The 22,394-nt window shown below is 51.2% G+C and overlaps 1 protein-coding gene across 2 annotated transcripts in view; it reads right to left on the reverse strand.

The window, feature by feature from the left end:
• SIPA1L3 (signal induced proliferation associated 1 like 3) overlaps positions 1-22,394 on the reverse strand; it is a 308,788-nt gene that overhangs the window by 21,580 nt on the left and 264,814 nt on the right. For both annotated transcript variants that reach the window (XM_025368227.1, XM_025368228.1), the window contains exon 16: positions 4,961-5,182. In XM_025368227.1, the coding sequence (XP_025224012.1) occupies positions 4,961-5,182 (222 nt within the window). The remainder of the gene's footprint in view (positions 1-4,960; positions 5,183-22,394) is intronic.

The raw sequence follows: 22,394 nt of genomic DNA on the forward strand, positions 1-22,394 counted from the left end.
TTTTTTTTTTTTTTTTTGAGACAGTCTCGCTCTGTCACCTAGACTGGAGTGCAGTGGCATGATCTCGGCTCACTGAAACCTCTGCCTCCTGGGTACAAGTGATTCTCCCGCCTCAGCCTCCCAATAATTGGGACTACAGGCACTCGCCATCATACTTGGCTAATTTTTGTATTTTTGTAGAGATGGGGTTTCACTATGTTCGCCAGGCTGGTCTTGAACTCCTGACCTCAGGTGATCCACCCGCCTTGAAAAAAAACCTTTTTCTCTTTTGTCTTTCTTTTGAGAAAGAGTTTTGCTCTTGTTGCCTAGGCTGGAGTGCAATGGCGCAATCTCGGCTCACTGCAACCTCCGCCTCCCGGGTTCAAGCCATTCTCCAGCCTCAGCCTCCCGAGTAGCTGGGATTACAGGCATGCGCCACCACACCCGGTTAATTTTTGTAGTTTTAGTAGAGATGGGGTTTCATCATGTTGGCCAGGCTGGTCTCAAACTCCTGACCTCACGTGATCCACCCATCCCGGCCTCCCAAAGTGCTGGGATTATAGGCATGAGCCACCACGCCTGGCCGAAAAAATTTTTTTATACAGATGGTACCTCACCATGTTGTTGCCCAGGTTGGCTTCCAACTTCTAGGCTCAAGCAATTCCCCCGCCTCGGCCTTCCAAAGTGCTGGGAGTACAGGTGTAAGCCACTGCATCTGGTTGTGATTTTTTTTTTTTTTTTTTGAGATAGAGTTTAGCTCTTGTTGCCCAGGCTGGAGTGCAACGGCGTGATCTTGGTTCACTGCAACCTCCATCTCCTGGGTTCAAGCAATTCTCCTGCCTCAGCCTCCCGAGTAGCTGGACACAGGATGTGGAACAGATTACAGGCATGCGCCATCACGCCTGGCTAATTTTGTATTCTTAGTAGAGACGGGGTTTCTCCATGCTGGTCAGGGTGGTCTTGAACTCCCAACCTCAGGTGATCTGCCTGCCTCGGCCTCCCAAAGTGCTGGGATTATAGGCGTGAGCCACCGTACCACAACCGGCTCTGGTTGTGATTTTTAAAATGTATCTGCAACTAAATAAATATTAAAAGGAGCCGAGTGCAGTGGCTCACGACTGTAATCCCAGCACTTTGGGAGGCCGAGGGGGGCGGATTACCTGAGGTCAGGAGTTCGAGACCAGCCTAACACGGTGAAACCTCGTCTCTATTAAAAACACAAAAATTAAGAAGAACAAAACAAAACAAAACAAAAATTAGCCAGGAGTGGTGGTGTGCGCATGTAGTCCCACCTACTTGGGAGGCTGAGGCAGAAGAAGTGCTTGAACCTGGGAGGTGGAGGTTGCAGTGAGCCGAGATCGCGCCACTGCACTCCTGCCTGGGCAACAGAGTGACACTTCGTCTCAAAAATAAATAAATACATAGATAAATAAATAAATAAATATTAAAAGGAACTATGAAGCGATTTCATTTGTGTCCCCCCTGATATTTTATATGTTTAGTTTACACATGTTTACACAAACACACACACATACAAGCCACCTCTGGATTTCGTCACTGGGAAAGCTCTTGCTGTTGCATAGGGCTGTTGTCTCTCCAGGTATATCTTCTGAGCTCCTGCTAAGTGTGTGGTCTGGGTGAGGTTCAGGATGTCTCTGTTCTGGGCCCCGTGGGGGTGACAGAGAGGAAGCAAGCTGCCATGGGAGTGGCATTCGCTGTTCCCTGGGACAGGTGCTGGGGGTGGGCTGAGCCTGGTGTGGGGGTTCAGAGAACTTCTCCAAGAAAGACGTGTCTGTGTTGATACCCAAGGAGTGGTGCTATGGGTTGAACTGGGCCCCCACAAAAAGCTATATTGAAGTCCTAAGCCCCAGCATCTCCAAATGTGACCTCATTTGGAGACAGTCTTTCCAGAGGCAATCAAGTAAATCAGGTAGACCCTAATTCCGTTAGATTGGTGTCCTTACAGAAAGGGGAAATGTGGGCACAGACGCAGGGAGAACGTCATGCGAAGAGGAGGCGGAGACGGGGGTGATGCATCTACGTGTTGGCACCCACTGGCTGCTAGGAGGGAGGCCAGGAACAGGTTCTCCCTCACCGCCCTTGGAGGGAACCACCCTGTCAACGCCTGGACCTTGGACTTCTGGCCTCCACAACGGTGAGACGGTACATTTCTGTAGTTTAAGCCACTTAGGGTGTGGTACTTTGTTGCGGCTGCCCCAGCAAATTAACATGGGTGGGCAGGAGTGAGCCTAGAGTGGGGGTGTGGGTTGGGGGGTTCATGGCAGAGGAAGCAGTGTGCACGGGTGATTGTTGAGGAGGGTAACAGGGTTCAGCAGGGCCCAACTTGGGGCACACTGAAAAGTGGGGGCCTTATAGTATCTACTTATTGGGTTCGCCGTGAGAATCAAACGAGATCCACGCGTCTTATGTTCAGGATGGAGCATGCCCTGTGTGCCGGGCACGTTACAAGTGCCTTGTGACCAAGATGGCAGAACCTATTTCCCATGGGGGACACAGGATGTGGAACAGAGTACAGCGACACGGAATGACAGCCTGGGCTACTGACGGCCAGGAGGACCTGTGTGAGGGGGTGGCATTAGAGCGAGTCCTCGTGAGCTGCACCCCACAAGATCTGGAGGGAGCTCACTGCAGGCAGCATTGAGAGCCAGTGCAAAGGCCCTGGGGTGTGCCTCGATGTGGAGAGTGTGAGGAGGAGCAAGAGGCCAGTGTGGCTGGAACAGAGCGAGGAGGGGAGAGTGGATGGGAACGAGGGCAGAGGTGAGGGACAGATCATCCAGGGTCTGAGCGGGAGTTTGGGCAATGAACACGGCGCCTGGTATAAAACGTGCGTAGTCAGTGTGAGCCTGCATCATTCATCCCGGGAGCATGGGAGGCTGCTGGGGTTTTAAGCAGTTTTAACCATCAGTCTAGTTTTCAGAATCCCCTCTGGCTCTCAGCGTGAGCTCAGCACACCCGCCTGCTGATATCTCCCGGGACACTGTTTCTGTCTCCTGACACGTCTCTCCCTCCAAGCTCTGTGTCATCCCCCGATTTGAATGTCTCCATCTAGGTCATGAAAGATGACACTAAAAAGAACAGGATGGAGGAGGGCAGAGCCCCTCACTCAAGAGACATGAGCCTTGATCCAGGCTTCCTGGGCTCTGATCCAGGCTGCATCTCTCATCAGCTGTGTGACTCTGGGCCTCAGCTGCCTCATCTGTAAAAGGGGGAGGACAGGGGCCAGGCACAGTGGCTCATGCCTGTAATCCCTGCACTTTGGGAGGCTCAGGCGGACAGATCACTTGAGGCCAGGAGTTTGAGACCAGCCTAACATTGTGAAACCCTGTCTCTACTAAAAATACAAAATTAGCCGGGCGTGGTGGCACACACCTGTAACCCCAGCTACTCGGGAGGCTGAGGCTGGAGAATCACTAGAACCCGAGAGGTAGAGGTGGTAGTGAGCCGAGATAGCACCATTGCACTTCAGCCAGGGCAACAAGAGTGAAACTCTGTCTCAAAAAAAAAACCAAAAAACAAAAAACAAAAACGGTGGTGGGATGGGGGGAGGACAGGTCCACCCCCATGGAGCTGTTGCGGGATCCAGTAAATTCATTTGCATCAAACCACTTAGAATGAACCTAGATGTGGCGAGTGCTCAGGAAATGGTAGCTCCTGTATCCTCCAAGTGAAAAACAAAACTCTTTCTCAACTGCACACCCCTCTCCTCTTTCACTTTAAAGTAAAATGCCCCAAATGAACTGCTTACACAGCTCCTCAATTCTGCCTCACCCTTTTCTCCTGAACCCTCGAAAGACCTCTGGGAGGCTTAACCCTATATAGTCAGTTCTCAGGCTCATCACCCTGGCCTGGGCCCCGCCTCCTCGCCTGAGCTCCGCCTCCCCTGGCCCCGCCTCTGCACCTCCCCGCCTTCCCTGCCCCACCTCCTTCCCCGGTTTCTCACTTTGGCTCAACGCCAAGGGGTTTCAGTCTCAGTCCCACAGTTCTCTATCCACACCCTGCCTTAGGTGCTCTTCCAGCCTCGCAGCTCTAGGCTGATTAATACCCAAAGTTCTCCCTCGAGCCTGACCTCTCCACTGAATTCGGGATTCCCCTACTCAAGGGCCTCCCCGACGCCTCCGTCTGGATGTCTCCTGCGAATCTCACACCGAAGCATCCAGGATTGAACTACTGTGCCTTTCCCAAGACTGCTCCCCACTCAAGGCAAGTCTATCCTCCGGGCTTCAAGGCACGGCATCATCCTCAACCCCTCTCTTTCTCTCACACCACATCCACCCTACCAGCAAGCCCGGTCTGCTCCATTTCAGATAATCTATCCGGAACCGCCCTCTTCTCACCCTCTCCGCCCCCCACCCTGCTCCCGCCCCCTCGTCTCCGCCTGGACCACGACAGCAGCTCCTCCCTGCTCCTCGCAGGCTGCTCCCCACACGCAGCCACAGAGATCCTGGAACGCCCAATTTAGATCCTGCCCCATCTCTGCTCCATGCCCTCCCGTGGCTCCATGTCACTCAGGGCAAACACCAAGCCCCTTCCACGTGGCCTGCAAGACCCTCCGCGTTCTGTCCCCATCCCTCCCTGACCTCATGTCCCCACACCCTCCCCTGGCCCAAACTGTTCCAGCCACCCCAGCCTGCCCGCAGGCAACCGTGTCACTCACTGCCTCCGGACCTTTGCAGCTGCTCCTCCTGTCTGGAATGTTCCTCACCCGGATGCGGCACAGGGCTAACCGCCATGGACCTACTGCGTGCTTCTCTATTCATTCCATTTACTGTTGGTCACCCCAGTTGGAATGCCAGCTCCCTAAGAGGGGTTCCCGCCTGTCCTGTTCGCAACTGCAGCCCCAGTGTGTACACTGGCTCACAGTCATCTGTACAACGACAGCATGTGGCATCACCCTCTTTCCGCCCCCGACACGCCCTGGTGTGGATCTGGCGAGCGCCTTGCTGGACGTCCAGGCACTTACTTCTTTGGGTCACTGAAGGGGAGTGGCCGTGGTGGGGGCTCCTCCGTTCTCTTCCACCCTGTTGGGTGCTTATTGCGCACAGGCTGCTTGGAGAAGAAGGACTTGGGGACGGAGGCGGAGAGCTGGAAGGGGCTGGGCTGGGCCAGCTGGGAGGGCCGAGGAGTCTCTGCACTGGCAGTTTTGTAAACCTGAGCGGGGTAGCCAACCCTCGAGCCCATGTCACTGCAAAACAAAAATGAGAGAGATAAAAAAACCAAATCCACTCCACATTTGGCAAGACAGCGCTATTGAAGTTTACTCCTGGGAATCAAAAAGGTTCATTTGCACAAGAGAGACACAAATATATTACCGCTGTGGAAAATTCCAACAATACAGACACCTATCTGTAGAAAAGGCAAGGTTGCTGCACAGCACCCAATCCCACCCGAGGATGGCCTTCTAGCACATTTGGTTCCTCTATGGGAATCTGAAAAATTCACTCCAGTCTCCTTGGTACAACCTATGCAGCTAAAGGTGGGGATCCCACCTCCTGCTCATCTCTAGAGGGAACTATGGCTTATAGTTTGCGCTTTTTCGTTCCTAACTTTTCTCTCTCTTTTTTTTTCGAGACAGGGTCTCACTCTGTCACCCAGGCTGGAATGCAGTGGTGCGATCTCAGCTCACCGCAGGCTCGACCTCCCAGCCTCAAGTGATCATCCCACCTCAGCCTCTGAGTAGCTGCGACTACCAGCATGCACCACTATGCCTGGCTAATTTTTGTAGAGATGGGGTTTCGCTATGTTCCCATCACTGGGCCTGGCCCTTAACCTTTTTCTTTTTTTTTTTTTTTTTTTGAGACAGAGTCTCACTCTGTTACCCAGGCCACAGTGCAGTGGTGCAATCTCGGCTCACTCCATCCTCAGTCTCCTGAGTTCAAGCGATTCTCCTGCCTCAACCTCCCCAATAGCTGGGATTACAGATGTTTGCTACCACACCCAGCTAAGTTTTTTGTATTTTTAGTAGAGACAGCGTTTCACCATGTTGGCCAGGCAGGTCTCAAACTCCTAACCTCAGATGATCACCCAACTCAGCCTCCCAAAGTGTTGGGATTATAGGCGTGAGCCACTGCACCTGCTCAACCTTTTTCTATGCAAAAACATACACATATGTATATAAAAGGGGGCATTCTGCGGGGGGGGGGGGGGAGGGGGGGGAGGATTATTGGTTTTTTGTTTATTTAAAGAGACAACGTCTCACTATGTTGCCCAGGCTGGCCTCAAATTCCTGGGTTCAGGTGATCCTCCCACCTCAGCTTCCTAAGTAGCTGGGAACACTGGTGTGTGCCACCACACCCAGCTAGGATTATATATATATGTTAATAAATCCTTTTTGAGGGTTAATTTAGCAGTATCACAGGATGGTACTTTTTGACTATAGTCAAATGAGAAGACTGGCAAATCTTCTCCCCAGAGATGACAAAATTGACCACAACCAACCATTTCAGTACTCTGAAAACTGACCAAACACGTATGACAATTTGAGAGGCATTTATGCTCGAGAAACTGAACTTTAGGCAAGAATAGAGGAAATTCGTCCCATTTTGTCCTCTCCCCACCTGTTCCCAGCTCAGTGAATGAAGAAGCTCTTCCGGGGCAGAAACTTTGGGACGGTATGAAGGGTACCAACATATGTGCATCAGGAACTTTGGAAGGAGAGGAGAGAAGGGGCAGAAGAAATATTTGAAGAAATAATGGTTGGAAACTTCTTAAATCTGATGAAAAACATTACACATCTAAGAAGCTCAACAAACACCAAGTAGGAAAAATACAGAGATTCACACCTAGAAAAAGAGTTGAAAGTTAAATGCTGGCCGGGCGCGGTGGCTCACGCCTGTAATCTCAGCACTTTGGGAGGCCGAGGCGGGTGGATCACCTGAGGTCAGAAATTTGAGACCAGTCTGATCAACATGGAGAAACCCCATCTTTACTAAAATACAAAAAAATTAGCCGGGCATGGTGGCGCACCCCTGTAATCCCAGCTACTCGGGAGGCTGAGGCAGGAGAATCCCTCGAACCTGGGAGGCGGAGGTTGCGGTGAGCCGAGATCACACCATTACGCCATTGCACTCCAGCCTGGGCAACAGGAGTGAAACTCTGTCTCAAAAAAAAATTAAATAAATAAATAAATAAAAATAAAGTTAAATGCTAACATAAACATCTTGAAAGCTTCAAGATGATGCATCACATATAGGGGAGCATCAATACAATTAACAGGCCTATAATCCCAGCACTTTGGGAGGCCGAGACGGGAAGATCCCTTGAGCCCAGGAGTTGGAAACCAGCCTGGGAAACATAATGAGACCCCATTTCTATAAAAAAGAAAAAAAAAATACAATTAACTGTTGACTTCTCATTTAAAAGAATGAAATAAAAAGTAATTTTTAAAGTGCTGAAAGAAAACAACCGTTAACCAGGAATTCTATATCCAGCAAAACCATCCTTGAAAAATGAAGGCAGCAGAAAGATGTTCCTTTATAAACAGAGATGGAGAGAATTTGTTGCTAGCATATCTGCCTGATACAAAAGAATTTTAAAACTCCTCCGGTTAATCCCAGCCCTTTGGGAAGCCAAGGCAGGTGGATCACCTGTCAGGAGATCGAGACCAGCCTGGCCAACATGGCGAAACCCCGACTCTACTAAAAATACAAAAATCAATGGAGTGGTGGCAGGCACCTGTAATCTCAGCTACTCAGGAGGCTAAGGCAGGAGAATTGCTTGAACCCAGGAGGCAGAGGTTGCAGTGAGCTGAGATTGCGCCATTGCACTCTAGTCTAGGTGACAGAGCAAGACTCCGTCTCAAAAAAAGAAAAACAAAAAAGTCCTCAGGTTGAAAGAAATGACTCTAGACAATGACCTGAGTCAGTAGACAGAAATGAATAGCCCAAGATGGCAAACTGTGCTTTAAAATAGGATTCTATAAGTATATGCTTTGTTATTCCTTCTCTTAACTTCCTTAAAGATGTAAGACTGTATAAGGCAATAATTATAATACTACACTGCTGGGTTAAAACATATATGGATATAATATATCCGATAAACAGAGCACAAAAAAGGGAGAAGGAAATAGTACAATATTGGAGAAAAGTTTTATATTTTATTGGAATTTAGTATTAACCTGAATTGCACTGATAGATGCACATTATAATAACTAAAAAGATAGTTAAACAAGAGTAGAATCCAAATGTTATACTAAATTATACATATTTTTTATTTTTAACTTTTGGAACAGAGTCTCACTCTGTCACTTAGGCTGGAAGGCAGTGGTGCAGCCTTGGCCCACTACACTACAACCTCCGCCTCCCTGGCTCAAGCGATTCTCCTGCCTCAGCCTCCTGAGTAGATGAGATTATGGGTGCACGCCACCATGCCCGGCTAAATTTTTGTATTTTTAGTAGAGACAGGGTTTTGCCATGCTGGCCAGGCTGGTCTCGAACTCCTGACCTCAGGTGATATGCCCGCCTGGGCCTCCCAAAGTGCTGGGATTACAGGTGTGAGCCACCACATCTGGCCTGAAATTGTATTTATTTACTACATAATAAGGCAGTAAGGAAGAACAGAGAAGCAAGAAATATAGTAGACATACAGAAAACAAATAGCAAAATGGCTAATGCAAAACCAACCATTAGCAGTAATAATTACATTTAAAGTGAATGGTTTAAACACTCCCATCAAAAGGCAGGGATTGTCAGCCTGGATACAAACAGCAACTATGTAATGCTTTCTACAATTTAGCAACATCTATCAATGGGGCAAAGAGTATGCATTGGTGAGGAGATGTCCAGGGAACTACTGAAGCATGTAACACCAAGAATGGTCAGGAATGAGGCCTGGTGCAGCGGCTCACGCCTGTAATCCCAGCACTTTGGGAGGCCGAGGCCGGTGGATCATGAGGTCAGGAGATCGAGACCATCCTGGTTAACACAGTGAAACCCCGTCTCTACTACAAATACAAAAAATTAGCCGGGCGTGGTGGCATGTGCCTGTAGTCCCAGCTACTCAGGAGGCTAAGGCAGGAGAAGGCGTGAACCTGGGAGGCAGAGGTTGCAGTGAGCGGAGATTGCACCACTGCACCCCACCCCAGGTGACAGAGCGAGACTCTGTCTCAAAAAATAAAAATAAAAATAAAATTAAAAAAATACAGAATGGTCAGGAATGCTTTCCCCAGGAGACAAGAGCATCAGAACTGAGAACTGAAGGATGACTGGCCTCAGCTTAACATTTGGCCTCCCAGAAATCCATGCAATAGAGAAGCCTGCACAAGGCCGGGAACAGTGGCTCATGCTGTAATCCCAGCACTCTGGGAGGCTGAGGTGGGAGAACTGCTGGAGCCCAGGAATGTTGTAGAGACCCTAATCTCTCTCTCTCTCTCTCTCATTTTTTAAATAGGGATGGGGTATTGCTACGTTGCCCAGGCTGGTCTTGAACTCTTGGGCTCAAATGATCCTCCTACCCCAGCCTCCCAAAGTGCTAGGATTACAGTTGTGAGGCACCATGCCCAACCCTAGAGACCCCATCTCCACAGAAAAATAAAAGTAGCCGGGAATAGTGGCACATGCCTGTAGTCTTAGCTACTCAAACAAACAAACAAACGAACGGCAAAAAAAAGGCCTGCACAAGCACACACAGGCAGGTATGAGGATGGTCTCTGTAGTACTGTTTATAATCAGGAAAAGTTGGAAATGGCCAGGCTGGAATGCAGTGGTGCAATCTCGGCTCACTGCAGCCTTCGCGCCTCCGGGGTTCAAGTGATTCTCGTGCCTCAGCCTCCCGAGTAGCTGGGATTATAGGTATGCACCACCACACCTGGATAATTTTTGTTATTTTTAGTAGAGACGGGGTTTCACCATGTTGGTCAGGCTAGTCTTGAACTTCTGGCCTCAAGTGATCCACCTGCCTCGACCTCCCAAGATGCAGTTATCACAGGCATGAGCCACCACACCCTGCCACAAGTGTATCCTTATGATCGAAAACTATGCAGCCGGGCGCAGTGGCTCACGCTTGTAATCCTAGCACTTTGGGAGGCAGAGGTGGGCAGATCATGAGGACAGGAGATTGAGACCATCATGGCTAACGCGGTGAAACTCCGTCTCTACTAAACATACAAAACAATTAGCCGGGCGTGGTGGCGGGCGCCTGTAGTCCCAGCTACTCGGGAGGCTGAGGCAGGAGAATGGCGTGAATCGGGGAGGCGGAGGTTGCAGTGAGCTGAGATTGTGCCACTGCACTCCAGCCTGGGCGATAGAGTGAGACTCCATCTCAAAAAAATAAAAAAAAATTAAAAAAAAAGAAAAAGAAAACTATGCAGCCAGTGAAAAGAAAGAGGTCAATCTCTGTTTACGTATGAGGACAGGTGGTCTGAGCTATAGTAAATGGAAACGATGCATGGTACAAAACATCACTCTGTGTTCTTTTTTTTTTTTGAGACGGAGTCTCGCTCTGTCACCCAGGCTGGAGTGCAGTGGCCGGATCTCAGCTCACTGCAAGCTCCGCCTCCCGGGTTTATGCCATTCTCCTGCCTTAGCCTCCCGAGTAGCTGGGACTACAGGCGTCCGCCAACTCGCCCGGCTAGTTTTTTGTATTTTTTAGTAGAGACGGGGTTTCACCGGGTTAGCCAGGATGGTCTCGATCTCCTGACCTCGTGATCTGCCTGTCTCGGCCTCTCAAAGTGCTGGGATTACAGGCTTGAGCCACTGCGCCCGGCCTTTTTTTTCTTTTTATGGACAATGGGGTCTCGCTATATTGTCCAGGCAGGTCTCGAACTCCTGGGCTCAAGCTATCCTCCTGCCTCTGCCTCCCTGAGAGCTGGGATTACAGGTGTGAGCCACTGCATCTGGCAAAATAAACCAGAATTTTAAAAAAGTCATTGTATATCACACAAGGTAAGGGTTAAGTGGTATGTTTGAAAGAACTGGGTTGGTAAAGGTTTGGAGAAAAATCTCTGGAGGAGTGTACACTAATGGATTATCTCTGGAAGTAGTAATGATGGGGAACATGTACAGAATAAAAGCCAAATTAAGCTGGGCAGAGTGGCACATGCTTGTAGTTCCAGCTACTTGGAAGCCTGAGGTGGGAGAATCGCTTGAACCCAGGAGTTTGAGACTGCAGTGAGGCAGGACTGTGCCACTGGATTCCAGCTTGGGTGACAGAGTCCCCATCACTCAAAAACGAACAAAAACAAAATAAAACAAAAAAAAAAACCCTAAAAAGTCTAATTAAACTGTATAAATGGCACAGGGTAAAAAGGAAGTGGCCAGCTGGGCGGGGTGGCTCATGCCTGTAATCTTAGCACCTTGGGAGGGTGAGGCGAATGGATCACCCGAGGTCAGGAGTTCGAGATCAGCCTGGCCAACATGGTGAAACCCCATCTGTACTAAAAAATACAAAAAACAAACAAACAAAAAAATTAGCCAAGTGTGGTGGTGTGCACCTGTAATCCCAGTTACTTAGGAGGCTGAGGCAGGAGAATCACCTGGGAGGCAGAGGTTGCGGTGAGCCAAGATCGCGCCACTGCACTTCAGCCTGGGCGACAGAGCAAGACTGTCTCAAAAAAAAAAAAAAAAAAAAATTAATTAATTAACAAGTGTCCGCCAACTGAGCTGGGATTTTGCTGCTTACAGCCCTAAAGCATTCCCATGACTGTCCCTGTCTTCAAACTCTGCTAGCCCAGCACGGCCTTGGCAAAATAATAATTTCCATGAATATGCTGTGCAACTCCACCCAGCCCTCTGAGGTGGGTGGGCGCCCCCTCCCCGACACCCCATGGGCCACGAGCCATGCCAGGTGCCAGGCACCATGCTCGGTCATTTCTCAGTGGCATCAGTGAATGCCTGTTCCACCAGGTGGAGTTTTTCTTTTTTTTTTGGGACGGAGTCTTGCTCTGTTGCCCAGGCTGGAGTGCAGTGGCACTACCTCGGCTCACTGCAACCTCTGCCTCCCAGGTTCATGCCATTCTCCTGTCTCAGCCTCCCGAGTAGCTGGGATTACAGGCTCCCGCCACCACGCCCAGCTAATTTTTGTATTTTTAGTAGAGATTGGGTTTCACCCTGTTAGCCAGGATGGTCTCGATCTCCCGACCTCGTGATCCGCCCGCTTCAGCCTCCCAAAGTGCTGGGATTACAGGTGTGAGCCACCGCGCCCGGCCTAGTGGAGTTCTTTTTTTTAAGAGACAGGGTCTTGTTCTGTCAACCAGGCTGGAGTGCAGCAGTGAAATCATAGTTCACTGCAGTGTTGAACTCCTGGGCTCAAGCGATCCTCCCACTTCAACCTCCTGAGTATCTAGGACTATATGCATGTTCAACCAGTTAATTTTTAAACTTTGTTTTTTAGAGATGGGGTCTTGCTACGTTGCCCCAGTTGGTCTAGAACTCCTGGACTCAAGCGATCCCCCTGCCTCAACTGGCCCAAATGCTGCGATTACAGGTGTGAGTTCTGACCCCACCTGCCAATGGACAGAGTGAACTTTTTTTTTTTTTTTTTGAGACAGAGTCTCGCTCTGTCACCCAGACTGGCATGCAGTAGCGCAATCTGGGCTCACTGCAACCTCTGCCTCCTGGGTTCAAGTGATTCTCCTGCCTCAGCCTCCTGAGTAGCTGGGATTACAGGCACCCACCACTATGCCCAATTAATTTTTGTATTTTTAGTGGAGACAGGGTTTCTCCAGGCTGGTCTCGAACTTCTGACCTCCTGATTCGCTCGGCTTCCCAAAGTGCTGGGATTACAGGCATGAGCCACAGCCCCCGGCCTGAACATTCTTTCTGGAGTGCCAGTGTGCCCATGAGTTCTCCTGAAGCCTCAGTATCAACTTGAAAACTGGGGCAAGATAGTGTGGGCTTTGCTGTCCACCTGACGCAGGTTCCAATCCTGGCTCCAGTCAACACACTGGCCAACTTGGATGGGGTCTATTCCCTTCAGTGAGCCTCAGTTTCCTCCTCTGAGAAATGAGGCAATGACAGCACCTGCCTCATGACATCCTATGTGCTAAGTGCTCAGCACTGAGTCCCGAGGAGGAACCAGGGAGCTGCAGGTCCCAGGGAGGTGGTGGTGGGGTCCCTGGGCTCTGGGCTCAGACAGCAGTGGTGGTAGCAGGGGAGGGGCAGGCATCCTGCTCTGTGCTCCCATCCTCACCTTCAACCACAGAGGCTATGCATTTACCTGTTTGACAGCTTAGGGGAGCATTTATCATTTTGTTGGAGTCAAAGGATTTATGCTTTCAAAAAAGCTGAAAAACCAGAGGCTGGGTAGAGAAATCATACCAGCTGCATAAGTGTGTGCAATGCTTTTGGTCTGTTCAGCCTGGGGACTCTGAAGGGGACCGACGGGTGGTCCTGGGTGGGTGACAGGCTCTCAGAGAGCGAGCTGTGGTCCCTGCCTGCAGGAAGAGGAGCAGTGGCACAGTAGGTGGCCGTGACAGTGACGGTGCTGACCACTCCGAGCCTGTGGAAGCTGCCTGGTCTTGTTCTAAGCATCTTATATGCGTCACCTCACTTAGCCGCCGTGGCAACCCCGAGACAGGAACTACCACCACTCCCATGTTCCAGGTGGGGGAAACGGAGGCCCAGGAACTGAGGCCCAGGGAGATGAAATAACTTGCCCCAAATGATGTAGCTATAGGGGGATAAGAGCCGGGACGTAGACATAGGTAGTCTGGCTTGAGAGATGATACTTTTAACCACCATTCTGTACTCCCAGTGACAACAATTGTTAATGATAAATATTAATACATAATACATGAGAATAAAACACAGCAGCAGCTGATACACTTGAGTCCAGCTATGTCTCTGGCCCTGTAATAAGTGCTTTAAACTCATGGTCTCAGTCCACCCTCACAACCTTAGATGATGGATCCAATTTTTTTTTTTTTTTTGAGAGACAGAGTCTAGCTCTGTCACCCAGGCTGGAGTGCAGTGGTACCCTCTCGGCTCACTGCAACCTCTGCCTCCCAGGTTCAAGTGATTCTCTCGCCTCAGCCTCTCGAGTATCTGGGACTACAGGTGCCCGCCACCACACCTGGCTAATTTCTTTTTTTTTAGTAGAGGTGGGGTTTCATCATGCTGGCCAGGCTGGTCTCAAACTCCTGACCTCAGGTGATCCGCCTGCCTCAGCCTCCCAAAGTGCTGGGATTACAGGCATGAGCCACTGTGCCCGCCCGACAGATCCTATTATTACCCCCATTTTACAGATGAGGACATTGAGCCTCAGAGCACCTAAGGGGGCTGATGGAGATCACACAGCTGGGGTAAAAGGTGGAGCTGGGATGCAGACACAGGCAGTCAGAAGCAGAGCCCTGAAGTCACACTGCTCACCTGCACACCCTGCGGGCCCCTAGCCACTTGGCCTTCACTCCGGACCAGTCTTGCTTTGTCTCCCTGACATGTGTCGTGGGCTGAAGAGCCAATTTGCCCCCGCGTGTGGCTGGAATTGTGCTCCGGTGTAGGAGCCGTGAGCGGCCACATCACCCTGTGGCCTGCGGGGCAGAAACAACGGGCCTTCAGAAAGTGGACAGAGAGAGGGTCTAGGCGAGAGATTCAACAGAAATCTCAATCCAGCCACTGCTCGCTACCTCCACCAACCACTGCCACCTGTATCATCAGAGCGGCCTCCTCCTGGCTCCCCCTCCCTCCTGCATCCTTCCCCAGCCTCAAAACACAGCCAGAGAGATCCTGAGAACATGAGAATCAGATCGGGACTCTCTCAGGGTTCCACCTCACTCTGGTAAGACCCAGAGCCCTCCCCTCAGGGGCCCGCGTCTGCCCCCAGCTCCTCCACACTCCCTCTCCTTCACTCTGCTCCAGCCATGCAGAAGCTGTCCTCAAATACACCAGAAATGCTTCTACCTCGGGACCTTTGCACTGCTCCCTGCCCACAGATCTCTGCCTGGCTCCTGCACTCCCTTCGCTTCTACCTCGGGACCTTTGCACTGCTCCCTGCCCACAGATCTCTGCCTGGCTCCCTGGCTTCCTCTTCCCAAGCTGACTGTGACTGTGACTCCCTGAGGAGGTCTCGGTCTCGGGTGACCTAACACAGGCAGGGTGGGCCCCGGTGGATCTTCAGGCCCTCAGATTACCTTTCAGGGCTGTGCCCCCAGAAGGGCATCCCAGGGACTCCTGGCACAGCCTGGGGAAGCAAGGCCACGTGCTTCCTGCCTGCCTGGGAACGCCCGGCTGGCTGCGGCTGCGTCAGCTCCACGTGGAGCCGAGAGCCTCTGACTGCTCCTAACAGCTCAGACAAATTGCTCTGGAAGCCCAGAAAGCTCAGGAGTGTGCGCTGCCTCAGGAGAGGGCGAGGGCCAGGTGGCTGCCTGCCCAGGGTCACTCAGCCCACCGTGGTGCCCACGGCAGGCGCTGGCGCCTGGCAGCATGCCTGGCAGCTGGGCTCCCATGACGAATGTCTGGAGGGAGCATCTGTGAGGCCATTGATGGGCACAAGCTGCTACAGGCTGCAGCGGCTTCCACGGCGAGGGCCGTAGCCCGGGGAAGGGAATGGGTGGGGGCTCCCTGCTTGGGCGTGTCAGGACCCATCCCTCTCCTGGCAGTCTTTGAATGTTGCTCATCATCCTCCCACTGCCCAAGACAGTCTGTCCTCTCCAGAGCAGCCCACAGTGATCCTTTCTAGTTTTTATTTTTACATTTTATTATTATCATTTTTTGAGATAGGGTCTTGCTTTGTCACCCAGGCTGAGTGCCGTGATGTGATCTCGGCTCACTGTAGCCTCCACTTCCCGGGCTCAAGCAATCCTCCGACCTCAGCCTCCCAAACACGCGTGTGCCACCACACCCAGCTAATTTTTTGTAGACATGGGGTTTTGCCATGTTGCCCAGGCTGGTCTTGAACTCCTGGGCTCAAGTGATCTGCCTGCCTCAGCCTCCCAAAGTGCTGGGATTACAGGTATGAGCCACCGTGCCCAGCCCGCAGTAATCTTTTTAAAAACATTAAGTCAGATGATGTGCTCAAATGCCTCCCATGGCTCCCATGTCCCTTGGAACCAAATCCCAGCATCTGACTGTGGTCAATATGCCCACCAGAACCAGGCTCCTACCACTCTCCCCCGTCACACCTGCTTCAGCCCCTCTGGCCGCCTGACCATTTCTGGAGCACTGCGAATAAATTCACCCTCAGGGTCTGGACATCTGTTTCCACTGCCTGCATCTCACCCTGGCTTCCTACAATGCATCACCTCCTCCGAGAAGCCTTCCCGGAGACCCGCTCTGTTTGCCTTTCCTCCCCAGCACTTATCACCTGCCGGCACGCTCCATAATGGTTCGGCTGTCTGTCTGTCTTGTCCTGTCTCCAGGAGAATGACAGCTCCATAAGGGAGGCATGCTGCTGCACCGCTGTGTCTGGAATGACACCTGGCACAGAGTGGGCGCTGCAAAGGTCAGTGACTGGAAGAATCAGTCCCCCCTGACTGCCCCACCCTGCCTCCTCTTCTCACAAACGCCTCAGGCGCTCCCAGGCCACAGCAGTCTCCAGACACGTGGCAGTCACCCTGGACTCTCACATGGCTTGCTGGCTGTGCCCTGGGCCTGCATCTCCCTCCTGGCTTATTTCCTGGCAATGCCGCCTGTCGCCACATCCACAATTGCTCTGTCCTCCAGCTCAGGCCCACGTCCTCCCATGCAGATCCAAGCCTCAGCCCCCTCAGACTTTGCCTCCTGTCTCACCGCCAGCACCATATTTTGGAAGACAAATCCACCCGCATTACCCTCGCTGCTCTTAAGATGAGATCCAAACTCCATAAAGGAGCTGGTAGGGCCCTGAATGTTCTGGCCACTGCTGACTTCCCCAACCTCCCACTGACTGCCCTATCTATGTCTCTATCCATCTATCTATCTATCCATCCATCTATCTGTCTGTCTATCCATCTGTCTATCTATCTATCTATCTATCTATCTATCTATCTATCTATCTATCTACCTACCTACCTACCTACCTACCTACCTACCTACCTACCTACCTACCTATAGGGTCTTGCTCTGTCACCTAGGATGGAGTGATTGATTGATCAACAGGGTGTCAATTAGTTACCCAGGACGGAGTGCAGTGGTGCAATCACAGCCCACTGCAGTCTCGAACTACCAGGCTCAAGTGATCCTCTCACCTCAGCCTCTTGAGTAGCTGGGACTGCAGAAGCCTACTGCCATACCCAGCTAATTAAAAAAAAATTTTGGCCAAGCATGATGGCTCATGCCTGTAATCTCAGCACTTTGGGAAGCCAAGGTGGGTCACCCGAGGGCAGGAGTTCGAGACTAGCCTGGCCAACATGGTGAAACCCTGTCTCTACTATAAATACAAAAATTAGTTGGGTGTGGTGGCCTGTAATCCCAGCTACTCGGGAGGATGAGGCAGGAGAATCGCTTGAACCTGGGAGGTGGAGGTTGCAGTGAGCTGAGATTGCGCCACTGCACTCCAGCCTGGGCAACAAGAGCGAAACTCCATCCCAAAAAGAAAAAAAAAAAAAAAAAGCAGTTTGGTTGGGGGATAGAAGTGGGTCTATGCTGCCCAGGCTGGTCTCAAACTCCTGGCCTCAAGTGACGCTCCTGCCTTGGCCTCCCAAAGTGCTGGGATTACAGGCATGAGCCACTGTGCCCAGCCACAATTTCTATACTTGAGCCAAGGGGCCTGTGTTCAGTGGCCTGACGATGCCACCCTCCTCCCCACCTCAGGGGCTCTGCACATGCGACTCCAGTTTATAGACATACTTCCTCCATGCCTCATCTTTCCCTTCTGGTTGTTTTTTTTAATGGTAAATAGTTATATATACACTCATCTGAATGAGGAATTCAGCATACTTTAAAAAAAACCTAGTGTGTATATATATATAGTTGTATATATACATATTGAGGTTCACAACATATATTGAGGCCCAGAATGTGTGTGTGTCTATATATATATGTTGCGTATATACACACAATTTAAAAAACAGAGCAAACATCCGTGTAACTGCATCCCAGATGAATGCCTCTCCGCCCCACTGAACCCCCCTCCTCTTCATCCGCTCCCTCCTCCCTGTCCCCCTCATCCTTGGCAGACGTGACCCTCCTGACCCTTGTTCGGGGACATTATCCCTGGCCCTAGGCTAGATTTGACACTTTCTCCAGCCCTGCATCCCATCCACCCTCAGACCCCACCGGTGTCTGAAGGCTGTCCCCTGGCACAATTCATTCCTGGCTTTTGGCATTATTTGCTAGCTGTTTCCCATGGGCCTCCGTCCGTGCCAGGATGGCCGGGGTCTGGTCTGACCATTCCAGCTCCCTGCAGAGGCCCCGGTGCGCAGCAGGCACTCACTGTGTGAATAAATGCCAAGTTCTATGCCACGGCGTGCTGTGGAGATCTGTGGAGATCGACACAGGGCAGTCACTGAGCACTTGTGCGGGGCCTGTTCAAACACAGGTGCCTGCATTCCAGGCAGAGGCTGGGGAGCAGACTGTCACTCCAGCCCAGGGGCACGTGCTGACGACAGCACACACGGGGGCTGCTGGGCCGCCCACTGCACAGCACAGTGTGGCCGCCATGGGAAGCGGAGGCACATGTGGCCACTTGAACCCAGGTCTGACTCTGAGCAGGTGGCTCTGTGGCCATCCAGGGAACTTGCGCCCATTGAAATGGAAAATGGAAGACTGTGGGAGGCCAATGGAGGGAGGTAGGGTGAGACGGACGGTGGGAGCCACCACTTTGTCTGGACTGCTTTTCCCTCCTGACTCCCCTGGCTAGCTCAGACTCTTTCTCCTGGTAAGCCTCTCCCGCAACGGAGCGGCCCCTCCCACGACTGGGTTAGGGGAGGCCCCCTTTGGGCTCCCACGTTCCCTGTACCCCTCCATCATGGCCACAATCTGTCTGCCTGGCCGCCCTCCATCCCACCCTGGCCCCTCTACCTGTGCCCCCTCATCTTACCCTGACTCCTCTTCCTGGCTCCCTTGTATCCCAGCCCTGACCCCTCAGCCTGGGCCCCCCACCCTGACCCTGACCCCTCTGCCTGGGCCTCTGCTATCTTGACCTGACCCCTCTGGGCTGTCTCTGGGAATGCATCTGTCAGGCAGGACCAGGGCTCCCTCAGTCACTGCTGTGCCCCCAACACTGCCTGTAACAGGGCTTGGACCAGGGGAGATATTCTGATTTTGTGAATCTGAGGCAAGGCCTCATTTTTGTGTGTTTTTCAAATACCCCCTCATACCCCATGATTCCGACAGGCAGTCTTCAAGTCCAAGCACTGTTCTAAGGGTACATTCAATCTTCACCACATCCCTATGAGGTAGGGATGTGGTTTATCCCTAGTTTTACAGATGAGGAAACTGAGGCCCAGAGAAGTTCAGTCACTTGCCCGGGGGGTACACAGCCAAGAAGTGGCTGAGGGAGGGATTGAACGCAGGTGGGCTGACACTGAAGGTCACACTCTTATCCACATGGATATGTTTCTTTTTTTTTTTCTGAGACTGAGTCTTGCTCTGTTGCTGAGGCTGAAGTGCAGCGGCACGATCTCAGCTCACTGCAACCTCTGCCTCCCAGGCTCACGCGATTCTCCCGCCTCAGCCTCCAGAATAGCTGGGACCACAGGCATGCGCCACCACGCCTGGCTAATTTTTGTATTTTCAGTAGATATGGGGTTTTACCATGGTCGTCAGGCTGGTCTGGAACCCCTGGCCTCAAGTGATCCACCTGCCTTGGCCTCCCAGAGTGCTGGGATTACAGGCGTGAGCCATGGAGCCCAGCCTGGATATAGTTCTTTAAATCAACTCATTTTATTTTCTCCTTGACTTGTCCAAGGTGGTTTCTGTAAAATCAGGGGGTGAGTTGCAAACAGTTTTTTCTAATACTCATTAAAGCAAGCATATATCCATTTAAAATAAAATATTTTCCTCCCCGCACCACCCAAATCACCTCAAGCACCCCATTTTGGGAAATGCTGCGCCACTCTCAAGCCTGGTTGCCTAGGAGAAAACTTCAGGAAGCAGCTTTAATGAGTAGATAAGAATGATTTGCAATTAGCATCAATTGTCTGTATGTAAATTAAAGCTCCCAACCGCAGGGCCCTCTTTTGCAGCGGGCTCCTCTCCCATTTCATTCCCTTCATTTCTGGGTTCAGCAGATCCTTTCCTTAGACACAGGATGATTTCATACCCACCCTCCCATCTCAGCCACAGTCTACTCCAGGCCTGGCTGTCTTTATGTCTCGGATTTCAAATTCTCCCAGTTTGGGTTCACTAAGGTGGTAGTTCCGTGCCTGGAATGGGGGCTACCACAACGGAGACCTGAGACCCCTAGTGTAGACTTTCTTGGCCCCATGTCCCTCTTCGTGGGACAGGTTCCCCCCTCCCCACAGTGTTTTATTTATTTATTTATTTAATTTTTGAGACAGAGTTTCCTCTGTCACCCAGGCTGGAGTGAATGCATTGGTTGTTTTTTTTTTTTTTTTTTAAGATGGAGTCTCATTCTATTCCCCAGGCTGGAGTGCAGTGGCGCAGTCTTGGCTCACGGCACCCTCCACCTCCCAGGTTCAAGTGATTCTCCTGCCTCAGCCTCCCGAGTAGCTGGGATAACAGGCGCCCACCACCATGCCTGGCTAATTTTTGTATTTTTAGTAGAGACGGGGTTTCACCATGTTGGCCAGGCTGGTCTTGAACTCCTGACCTCAGGTGATCCTCCCACCTTGGCCTCCCAAAGTGCTGGGTTTATAGGCGTGAGCCACCGCGCTCGACCCCGGTGGGCACAGTTATTCATTCGTCTCAGTGACAATCTGATTCTCATCTGTTTCCCTCATTGGACGGTGGGGAGGCCTGGGGGCCTCATCCAAATGTGCTTGTGATTTCTCTCAGTTCCCAGCACAGTGTCTGGGACAGAGCAAATCCCTAAGAATACTTATGAATGGAATAAATGAATGAATGAATGAGCCATTCAAAAGAGCCCATGTGTTCAAAAGATTAAGAGGTACTCGTCACCAGGTGTGGTGGCTCATGCCTGTAATCCCAGCACTTTTGAGAGGTCTAGGTAGGAGGATCCCTTGAGCCCAGGAGTTTGAGACCAGCCTGGGCAACACAGTGAGACCATTTCTCTACTAACGAACTTAAAAAATTAGCTGGGCCTGGGGGTGCACACCTGTAGTCTCAGCTACTTGGGGGTGCTGAGGCGGGAGAAACACTTGAGCCCAGGAGTTCGAGGCTGCAGTGAGCTATGATTGTACCAGTGCACCCCAGCCTGGGTGACAGAGCGGGACCTGTTTCTAAAAAACAAACAGCCACTTGTCTAGGGAGATGATCTAAAACACTCAGACAGTCTCTCTCTCTATCTCCTCTTTCCTCCTTCAGCCCTTCTTCTGGCTCTTTGACGCAAGGAGATCCTTGGATCACGGTGTGCCCGGGGAAGTGCTGACATTACAGTCACTCAAACACAGCAGTTTTCAAATCTGTCAGAGAACACTGTAAGCCATGACATCATTTGAGTGGGGATTGATTGGCATTAAACATTTTTAGATACAGTAGACTGGATCAAAGTGTATCACACACAGATTAAGAATTATTTTGGAAACCACTGCTTCACCTTTTTTTTTTTTTTTTTTTTGAGACAGAGTCTTGCTCTGTCGCCAGACTGGAATGCAGTGGTGTGATCTTTGCTCACTGCAACCTCTGCCTCCCGGATTCAAGCGATTCTCCTGCCTCAGCCTCCCAAGTAGCTGGGACTACAGGTGTGCACCACCACGCCCAGCTAATTTTCGTATTTTTAGTAGAGATGGGGTTTCATCATGTTGGCCAGGATGGTCTCAATCTCTTGACCTTGTGATCTGCCTGCCTCGGTCTCCCAAAGTGCTGGGATTACAGGTGTAAGCCACTGCGCAAAGCCATTTTTTTTTTTAAACATAAATATTTCTGTGTAGATGGACACAATTCTACTGCAGACTGTGGTCAGAAGTCTGAGTTGGCTGCCTGCGTGTAGGTGTCCTGTGTGGAGAGAGGCTGGGGTTTGAGGACTGGCAAAGGGTTTAGGGAGCCACTGGAGAGGAAGATCCCTGCACCAACCAGGTTCTGAGCCCTGATAGGAATCGGGGGTTCAGGTTAGCCCACCTCAGGCATGGTCAGGAAGGGATGTGGAGCTGTGGACTCAGGGGCTGGCACTGGACACTACAGCATAGCTGGGGTCACAGCACCCTAAGGGGGTCCAAGGATGAGGCTGAGCTCTGTTTGTGTGAAATACTTTTCCCATCTCTGTGCCCCTTTCTGGAAGGTGGCTCATCGCCTCCATCAGAACGTCAGTGTGTGTGGTCGGGACTCCAGGCTGCTGGCTGGCCAATGCCTGCTTTCTTTTTTTTTTTTTTTGAGATAGAGTCTCACTCTGTCGCCAGGCTGGAGTGCAGTGGCACGATCTCGGCTCACTGCAACTTCTGCCTCCTGGGTTCAAGCGATTCTCCT

Source organism: Theropithecus gelada, chromosome 19, assembly GCF_003255815.1.
Source record: "Theropithecus gelada isolate Dixy chromosome 19, Tgel_1.0, whole genome shotgun sequence".
Lineage (NCBI taxonomy): Eukaryota > Metazoa > Chordata > Mammalia > Primates > Cercopithecidae > Theropithecus > Theropithecus gelada.